The sequence below is a fragment of the Anarrhichthys ocellatus genome, unplaced genomic scaffold (assembly GCF_004355925.1).
Source record: "Anarrhichthys ocellatus isolate YVR2014 unplaced genomic scaffold, GSC_Weel_1.0 scaffold87, whole genome shotgun sequence".
Classification (NCBI taxonomy): domain Eukaryota; kingdom Metazoa; phylum Chordata; class Actinopteri; order Perciformes; family Anarhichadidae; genus Anarrhichthys; species Anarrhichthys ocellatus.
Window position 1 is genome coordinate 1,004,299 of NW_022280117.1, and position 10,263 is coordinate 1,014,561.

General features: G+C 44.2%; 1 protein-coding gene across 2 annotated transcripts in view; it reads right to left on the bottom strand.

Annotated features, from left to right (window-relative positions):
- LOC116398652 (zinc finger SWIM domain-containing protein 6-like) overlaps positions 1-8,741 on the bottom strand; it is a 35,991-nt gene extending 27,250 nt beyond the window's left edge. For both annotated transcript variants that reach the window (XM_031875143.1, XM_031875142.1), the window contains exon 1: positions 7,821-8,741. In XM_031875143.1, the coding sequence (XP_031731003.1) occupies positions 7,821-8,289 (469 nt within the window). In that variant the 5' untranslated portion in view covers positions 8,290-8,741. The remainder of the gene's footprint in view (positions 1-7,820) is intronic.
- Positions 8,742-10,263: the final 1,522 nt, after the last annotated feature.

Genomic DNA, 10,263 nt, shown 5'->3' on the forward strand with positions numbered 1-10,263 from the left:
CACACACACACACACTCTGGGAACTTGGTAAATTTGGCTCAGCAAACGCGATGGTGATTTCACTCCCTGGGCTCAACAAGCTCAGGCCTATAGATACCGAGGGCAGGTTGCAGGAGCGTTACCTGGCAGAGCAGGTTCACGTGCAGGTTCAGATATGAATTCTCCAGTTTATGCTTGAGGCAAGATATAAACTACATTGCATACACAGTTCTTTTCTGGATAGATTTGTGGAATGAATAAAGTCTAAACTTTCCAACGGCAACGTTTGACTGACATCTGAGGGTCTTTAGCAGTTTTAGCTCTTTTTAACAGGCCCACATAGTGCTGGTTATGTACCGTTAGCAATTTAAAACGTCTGTCCCTTTACATCCTTAAATATTTGGGAGAACCCATCGTGCTATTGTGCTTGTATTTCACTGGGAAAGTGGAGGCTAGTTAGCTCGAATCTGCAGCTCCCCTCAGAGCTTCAAAGAGCTTCACAGTGAGTTTGGGCTCTATTTGAGCAACACATTTACTGTTCTGGTTCACTCTCACTGCTGTTAGCTGGAAAAAGCCACTGTACTGTACCTGCTCAGCAGCAAACAGCAGACAGACACATTCAGAGACTAGCTGGTGAACATAGCTGAGCATTTAGCAGCTAAAGAGACAGATATTCCCCTCAGGAGTTGGAGGAGGAGACCAAAAACGGAGCTAAAAGAGAGCGACTATTGGACTTCTATTCACCAGGTGAACTCAAACATAACTCCTAATGAATGATCACGTTGCTCTGTAACGGCTGGATGTACAAATAAACAAAATAAGTTCACTATATCAACTCAAAAGATGATGATGTGTCAATATTGTGTTTAGGACTTGTATATCCGCTGCACCCTGGCTCGGCAGTGATGACATACTTTTGTAGTCGAACAGGAAGTCAGCATCACCCGCTTCTACGTCTGAGGAGAAGCCAGGGAGGAGAGGACCACAAGTCTTCATTACGCATGCTCTGAGCTACACGATAACAGCCTCTGATGGATGACACCTTCAAGTTCCCATTAAAAAGGTAAGCAGTGCTCATAAGCAGCTTCTGGTGCACACTCGTTCCATATTCACTGCTCCACACAGAAAACATTTAACTCGTTTCCTCTATCTGTGACTTCAGCCTCTTTAGAAAGATCAAGAACGTGCAGTTTGCCGGTGTTTGAAATGCTGGGAGCACTCCACCTGTTGTAAACTACAGCGCTCTGTTTGCAGAGCCGAGGGGGTCTGAAGGGCGCTTCCTCCTCGGAGACCAACCCCACGAGGCCCAGCGGTCCCGTGAGGAGAGGACAGTCTGGGGTTGAATGAAACTCCCCACGAAGATAAAAAAGAGAGACCACTCCACTGCTTCCTCCCAGAAGAATAACAGTGTGTCTAGAGCTGAAACTACTAAACCAATTAGTTGATCCACGGACTTAAATTGGCTTCAATTAAGTACGTTCTCAAGCAAAAATGTCTCAATTTACTGGTTTCTTTATGCTATGTGATAGTGAACCTGACTAGAGCTGCAACTCCTGGAATATTACGTTATCAATTCATTGTTTTGTCGCTCAAAGTAGTGAAAATATCAGCTCAAGATAATTCATCCATATTGCTCGTTTTATTCGCCCAACCAAAAACCTAAATATGTGATCAGTTTACGGTCACGTAGGACAAAGACAATGATCAAATATTCACATTTGAGACACTTCTTGAACAAGTGAATTTTTTGCATTTTTGTTTTAAAATGACGACAACTATTAATCAACCAATCACTGCAGCTCTAAACCTGAATATTTTGGGGACTTTAGAGACTTTTGTCAGACAAAACAAGATATTTGTAGACGACATCTTGGTGATGGTCACTATTTACTGACATGTTATGGAACAAACAATTCATTTTCTGATTGGTAGAACATGAAAGTAGTAGTTCGATGCAGCCCTACGAGTACAGACACTCAGTGTTTACATTAGCGGCAGCAGCAATATTTAGTGTCCAAGAAGAAGAGATGAGGAGAAACGGGATCCTCCTCCTCCTCGAGTTGAAGGTTAATGATGAAGGGACACAGCAGAGGAATACAGATCGGAGAGACGTGGATGGATGTGGAGAGAGAGGCTAAACCAGTGTGGAGCAGCTGTGGCGAGAGATTATGAGCAAATATTAAATGCTAAACCAACCTTAAAAGGAAAATGATGGTAATATTCCGTATTATTCATCTTGTCAATAAATCCCAAGGAACCCTTCTTATAATTAGCCTGATATCTCTTCCTCCTCTTCCTCCATAGCGCTCCTTTAAAACACATCAGTGAGCCTTCATCACCATGAACACACTGGAGTTCATTCTGACTCACTCCCACATACAAACACTCACTGGAGCACCAAACAGTAGAGAATAGCCCCAACACATGCACGAGTTCCTCCTGTTTGCTTGATACAAACTACAGTGAGCAGCTGCTTTAGGAAACTATTTATCCTTTAAAACAATATTTAGTCAGAAATCAGAATTTTGAAAGACGTACGAAAGCATTGAGCCTTCAAAAAGAATATCGAATAGTCCTGCTCTCCACTATAAAACAAACACGTTTTAAACTGCTTAAGCCACGTAATAAGCTTCTTCTGTCTGTGGAGGCAGGAATGGAAAACGCAGTGACGTTCCTCGTGTTGTTTTGACACCGACCTGGAAAATACCCGCACAGAACGCCAACACGTCAACCAGCAACAGGAAAACTGAAGACTGACCCAGTTGTAGGACTTTAAACACCCGCTGCCTCTGTCCTTAATTTTATACCAGCAGGGTCACTGTGGTGTGAAACCATTTGTCAAAAACGTCAGCTTCTGCCGGCAAATGCAGCCGAGCGTTCGTTTCAAAGCGTGCGCCCGATGAGGCTCCAATAAAAATTGATCTTGCAAAGCAGAAGCATATTGAGGCGCTATGCATACACCACTAACGCTGATCAACAACCTGCAAGGCTGAGCGCGCGTGTGTGTGTGTGTGTGTACACGCTCTCTCGCTCAGCATACTTACAAAGCTTTGCATCATTCAATAGGTGTGCACAGACTCATTGATTCTTCATAAAATTGCAGATGAGAGAGCGAGCCGGCAGTAATCAGTGTGTACACAAGAAGGCCTGAGGCTTCGTGTGTGGGTGTGTGTGTGTGTGTGTGTGTGTGTGTGTGATGGCACAAATTGTGCTTCGATATGCTTGGCTCAAGTTTAATTCAATATGCTGAGTTCAGCAGTCAAGTGTATAAATATGTAGTGTATCACAATATCAGAGATTTAGCCGAGGAGGCGATAATATTTTTATAATAAAGTCAAAGTGTTCTCTTCTCTCACTGCAGTCAGCCATCGTTGTGGTGAACATAGTGGAGCATTCAGCAGCTTAACAGTGTGTTACTGTGAGCAGCACTTCTAGATTGTGGTATTTGTACTTCTACTGAAGGCTCCCAGTACTTCTGAACACTCGTCTTTAGGACACTGCACCTCAGTGGACGACCGTCGAGCCAGAACCTCCTTTTCAGGGCCGAGCCGGCACATATTTCTGGCTGGACTGCGTCTCGTTCCCGTGATGACAGACGCTCACCAGAGACCAGAGAGACAGATCTCACTGTGTGGCGAACCGAACCCAACATCTGAGCACAGAAACGGACCAGAGTGACTCTGGAAACTACAGACGCACACTTATAGGCCAGCAGTCCACCGAGCGTCAGTCCCCATCAGCAGTCTGTCTGAGCAGCAGCAGGCCTGTGACAGACGGGAGGACCTTCAGTGCACTGAATGACAGTAGCGTGGATGTAAACGCAGTGAAAACATGTCAGGGGGACGCTGCGTTATAATTGGTATGGCTGTGCAAAAAAAAGAATAATAAATCACTCACACAAATCTCTCCCAGACAGAAAATGCATGCTCTTAGTTTTGGAACTACAATTCCCATAATTTGGGTGTTGTGGGGCTCTGATGTCACCATGGAGTCAGTGAGTTGTAGACACAACCTCATCCAGAACTATTCTTCTCTCAAGAGATGAAAGGAAGCCGTTTAACTTCCGTTTGTTCACATTGTGGCAGATTAAAAGTGTACCGAATTAGCTATTAGCAGTTCCTGTTAGCAGCGAGCTCGTGTGTGAACACACAACATTCACTGAATGATTCTCAGGCGAGTTCTGCAGTTACACAGAGCGTCTCTTTTCTATGATTAATAAGCAGCAATAGATAGACGGGTAGGTCGCCCGATGGGTCTCGCTCCGTCTGAAAAGCTCTCTTTAGATGAATAAACAATAGTAGAATATCATGTTCTGATCCCCAACAGAGTGAGTAAGAAAGACGAGGAGAGACGGAGGGATTCACATATTCCCATCAATAACAAACACTGCATACTAACAGCATTGATGTCTGAATGACCTCTGACCCGATGCTGCGGCTGGAAGCACATTAACATGAGATCAATCACAGAGAGAAGAGCCTCTGACTGCATAAAGGTATGAACTTGACCTCTTGTAGAGTGCAAGCAGCTTCCATGTGACCTGATAACACGGGTAGCAAACATATGACACATAAACACTGCAGCCTGTACTTTAACATGTAGTCTATACTTCAGCTCAGACGTGCACCGTGCACGAGCAGAGACCACGTCGCGTTCACGGTGAAGCCTTGATCCATCGAGGCCGGAGATAAAGCCTCCTCTGACACCGCGTTTGACCTTTTTAAAGTTTCAATAAAGTGTTCATGAATAAGAAGCGAGGCCTCTTTTACCGACCACAACACTGGAATATATCTGTTGATGCACTCGTCTGGTCCAGATTTAAATATCTCTAATAAATCCAGAAGTCTTCGTAGAAAGCTGCCGTTTCTGCACACAGGATGGATTTCTGCTTTCTGACCCGGAGTGCAGACTGAATTAGAGAAACGGCTTTCGTGTTCTCAGCTGCTTCTCTGCATGAAACTGACTTCACCCCAGAGCAGCTCGTCTTCCACAGCGAGGACAGAAAGAGATAATGGAGGACGTTGGTCTCAAAGGGAAGCCGTCTGTCTGAGCTTTGTTTAAAGATGCAGTTTGTTATATAACCGCATGAGCCTTCACAATGGATGTAGATTAAGAAACGGCTGATTTGAATCAGATTTCATGCATTGATCTGTAAAAGTCTTTATATCGTCTGCACAAGAACCTGGACTTTGACAATCAGAGACTCAATGAAATGTTTATGGCAATTAAATCACTGATGGTAAAGCACAGCGCTCATCAATGACCGGTTATGGAGGAATAACTGTATTGTGATGATACTGCAGCAATCGTTACAACTGCAGAGACTTGGTGCGTGTTAACAAGCAGGAACAAGGACAGAATATTAATTATGCATCTTCTCCTTTAATTGTTTGGTTTGTAAAATATCAGAAAAGTGTCCTAGTTCGTTTCGTCTGAGCAGCAGTCCAGACTATTCCATGAGCTCGAATGTAATACAAGGAAAAGCAGGAAGGAGAGAACCATGAAGTTATTGGTATTTGTGCTTCGAAACTGGTTTAAAGGATTCAATTCTTGTCAAAATATTCGGCTCTGGACACTTTTATTATTGTTTGGTATTAAGGCGCCGTGGCCTGGAGCGCATCAGGCGCAGCAGCACACTTCTGTTATTTGGTCTGTGTTGGTAGTCCAATAACATCTCCACCAACTATGATATTGGCAACAACCGGGGGAATAAAGTAGCCCTCGAGTCTAACCTCGACAAGCTGCAAGTGTTTGCTCTCGTAAGGAAGAAAAAAAAAATGGCCGCCTTTATCTGTGCACTGATTAGCAGCGAGGGTTTGTTGTGGAGCATTAAGGGGTCCACAGCAAATGTGTGCCAATTCATTTCCTCAAGGTCTGCTGCGAGAGAGAGAGAGAGAGAGAGAGAGAGAGAGAGAGAGAGAGAGAGAGAAACACAAACTCCTCCTCCGGTACGGTCCACACGTGGAGAGATTACATCTTTTATTTATCACTTCTTGGCTCTATTTTTCCAGCAAATTCCAGGCTGGGGTGCAATCAGCCAAGAAAGAAACCCTCCCTCTGTGTGTGTGTGTGTGTGTGTGTGTGTGTGTGCGTTGAGAGTGTGTATTCCCAGTGGCCCTTCACAAAGCCCACATGCATTTGGGTGGGAGGGCGTGTCATGCAGTCACTCAAGTGTTCAGATTGCATTACGACTCAAATTAACCATGCAGCGTAATGGGATTACAGCCCTCAACGCTCCCTGAGAAGGTGTCCCTGAGTCTGGTCAGCTCACAGGTGACAGACACACTCGCAGACCTCCGGGCTGAAGCATGCATTGATAATAAAACGCTGCCAACTGAAAACTATCCCTTCAACTCAACTCAACACCGCGACGGCTGCAGCCAAAGCCCTCACCGCCGCTGATTACACACAAACGCGAACCAATTGGCTGCAAACTGGTGTGAATCACGGCCCGTTTAAAAGAACCGTTGTGCTCAATACGCTTCCTCCTTTCCAAATCTCCTCTGCGTAACAAGGGAGTGAAAAGATGCTTTTGTTTGCCTTTCCCTTTTTGGAGGCGACAGGAAGCTTGAAAGACACAAATGAACATGAAAATAGGGACAAAGTGACAAAGTGACAAAGGGAACGCTGGGCATCTGATATGTGCGCTGGGTCATTTAAATCTCAAAGGAGAGCCCGGGAACATGAACTTACCAAATATATGGATGTGAAACCAAATGGTACAGTTGTTGATTGTGTTGTTGGTGGAGCAGAGTTGCAGCTGTAGGTTCAGTTCAGCACACACACACACACACACACACACACACACACACACACGTGTCTGTTCCTGTTTCACTCCTCTCGGTGGGTTTTAAACAAACCGACGTGCGGCAACTGGAAAGAGCGCGTTGACTGGTTATTCTCTGCATTCCAGTAATAGCACGCCGTAGATGCTCTCCGTCTAAATATACACCGGCGATAATGTGAGGCTGCATATTTCACTCAGTCATTTATTAGCTGCACGTGTCTGCTGATCAAACAGCTATGTGAGCCCACAAAGACACAACGTGCATAAACAAGAACTGTGCCACGCTCAGAACAACTCATTCAAATGCAATGTGTGTCAGTTGACACCCAACCCAGCACTTCCCTTATTACCCAATACTTCATGTAATCGTATGTTAAAAAAAGATATGTTTCTGAAGAGCAAAAGCATAACCTGATGTGATCACATAGCAAGAAATAGTGATATTAAAGCATGTAAAAGAGCATTAATGCCCAAATGTTTCCACGTAAGCTCAAGTAATTCAACATAGTGAATATATTCATCACTTTTAGGGGATTTCTGGCTGCCAGTCTCATGACTTCACCCCAAAACCAGCTTCAATAATCTGACTTTTGTGTCTCACATTAGCCTAATTCACTAACACCTCTGAAAACATTAGATATGGTTATTTATTCTCATTCTGGGGAAGTTTCTCAATGAAGTCTGGTGGTGTTGAGATGTGAAAACATGTGAGGATTTCTTTTGTTGAAGCCACAGCTTGATTTTCAACGCAATTAAAAGGATTTTTTTTTTTTGGGAGGCTTTGTACCCAACATTTTACATTTCAAACTGGCCCCCGAGCACAACGGGATTTAAATGCCCCAGTCACACATTCCCATTCATGCACACAGCAGATTTAAAGCCCCATTGTGGGCTCTCTCTCTTTTCACCCTTTTGTTGTCAAACCCCCGGTCACTTCATGCACCTTCATCACTCCATATTCAATCCTAAATGTGAGTCCCGTTGTTTGTTTTCTGGGTGGGTTAAATTGTCACAAAGAGGGTTATATTTGCCCGGTTCCATCGCATCCACTCACCGACTTGCAGTACGTTGTCCACGCAGCCGCTCTCCAGCAGAGCGATGCCTCGTCGGAAGGGCAGCCGCGTTTCGTCGCCGCTCTCCCCGCCACCGCTTCCGACCTCCTCCCCGCTTCCTCCGCCGGTGTTGTTGAACGACGAGTACATGCAGATCTCCCGCTCGCTCCTCGGGAACGACCAGTACACGATGCGCCTCTGCACGGGCTCCGGGATCCGCTCGAAGCGCTCCTCCACCCGCTGGAACGGCCACTTCTCCGCGACTCTGCGCGCCGCGATGTCCAGCAGGGTCTCCGGGTTCTGGGTTGTTTTGCTCGATGATTCTCCGCCGTGCGAGGCTCCGGAGCCGCCGCCGCCGCCTCCGACGCACGGAGCCCCCAAGGCCCGCTGGCCTTGCCGACACGCCGCGTTGTATCTACAGCAGAGCCGCTTGGCTGGAGGCTGCTGCTGCTGCTGGACGCGCTCCGCCATGATAGCTCCGCTTTAAACGGGCAGACGGAGGAAGTATGAACGCACCGTATGAGAAGAGGTTACACACGGCTTGCTTGTTGGCCGTGTATGGCCAAATCATCCTTTTAAGGAAACATGGGGGCGGGGCTTCTCCGAGCTTTGTCAAACCCCTTTGTTGACAAATGAAGAAGAGAAGGCGGGGTCTGTCCGGTTAGCTCGATGCTGCAAAAAAAAAAAGAAAAAGGACCGGATGGCGGAATTCCCGCACGGCCGTTAATCCTTTTGTGAGCTTTGATAAAGCTTTAAAAGCGGTGGATACAAAACCACCGACTCTACTGCCGATACACGGGCATTACAACCGGAGAGAGACGCGGTGCTGCTTCGTGTGGCGGCGGTGAGCTGCAGGAAAGCCGGACTGAACGCGGTGATCGCGGGCCTGTCAACACCGGAGCCTCGTGGTTTTGGGGGAGGGGGTCATTGAACGCAGCACCGCCCCCACGTGTGTGTGACGTTTAAAGGTCCACTGGAATGTGGGGCCGTTTAAAGAGACACAACTCGCTATAAATATATAGTGATGGGAGAAGAATACTATTACTGTAGTAGAAGTAGTAATACTGCTACTAGCAAGTATAAATGTTTAGTTTTAGCTTAGTTTATTTATTTCTGTATATATACTATTTTAGTTATTGTGGATTTTTTACATATTTAATAATCTTTACTGTTTTATTACTTATTTATAATACTTGTTTTGATCTTAGTTTTTTTACTATGTCTCTTGTTTGCACTATACTTTATATATATATATATATATATATATATATATATATATATATACACACTCCACTATGCTGCTGTAATCCTGTAAATTTCCCCACTGCTGGACTAATAAAAGATTATCTTATCTTATCTTAAACAATAAAATAAACAATAAATAAATATCACAGTGCAGGAAGAGGCAAAAAGCCAACTGGGCTTATTTGAAGCCTCCACCTATATAATATTAATATGTTTACAATATTACAGAAGATGTTTTTACAAGATATGAAATATAACAATATCAATACATTACAAAAAGAAAGAAAATGTATTTTCATTATTCTGAACATGGTAAAGACCTGCTTTGTGTCTCACACACACAACCGTTCAACCACAGGCGTTTTTACACTCAACCCATTGTTTTCAATTGTAGTGCATTCAGGAACCAGTTTACACCTGAGGGGTCCAGGTAAAATGCAATCAAACCAGCGGGTAAAACACAAATCCAGAAGGCTGGGCCCCGAAGGGCAACTGGGCAACAACAACATGACCATTATCCCCAGTGAACTCTGTCCAGTTGGCCCCGGGGCGAGAACGCTCATGTAGAAGTAATCAGGATCAGAGAAACAATTACAAGCCCTTTATTGTGTATTGTATTATCAGTGACTGAGGACATTCACGCTGCACAGCTGTACTTTAGTACAATTGCAAGGTACTTGAGTTATTGAGCTACTTGAGCTATTTTCATTTTCTGCTTCTCTATTACATATAGTCAGCTACAATTCAGAGGGAATAATACTTTTCACTCCATTATATTTATTTAACAGTTATAGGATTCAAGGATGATGTATTGTCATTATATAACAGAGAGACGCACAACGACATATAGTTAAAGGACATTTACAACACAAGAAAAACACGACAAAACTAATTAAAACAGTAGTGCGTTCCTGAAGTGCATTTTTTGAGTTTGCATCAGGAGGAATGTAATCGAAAGTGAGTAGTTAGATTACACATTAAAAATATGTAAACAGTAAAAGTATGTATCAGCAGAATTTACTGAAAGTATTAAAAGTACTCATTGTGTATATGTATCATTCAAATATGTACCTCTGAGGTGTAGTACAGTAAAAAGTACAATATTTACCTCTGAGCTGTAGTACAGTAAAAAGTACAATATTTACCTCTGAGATGTAGTACAGTAAAAAGTACAATATGTACCTCTGAGGTGTAGTACAG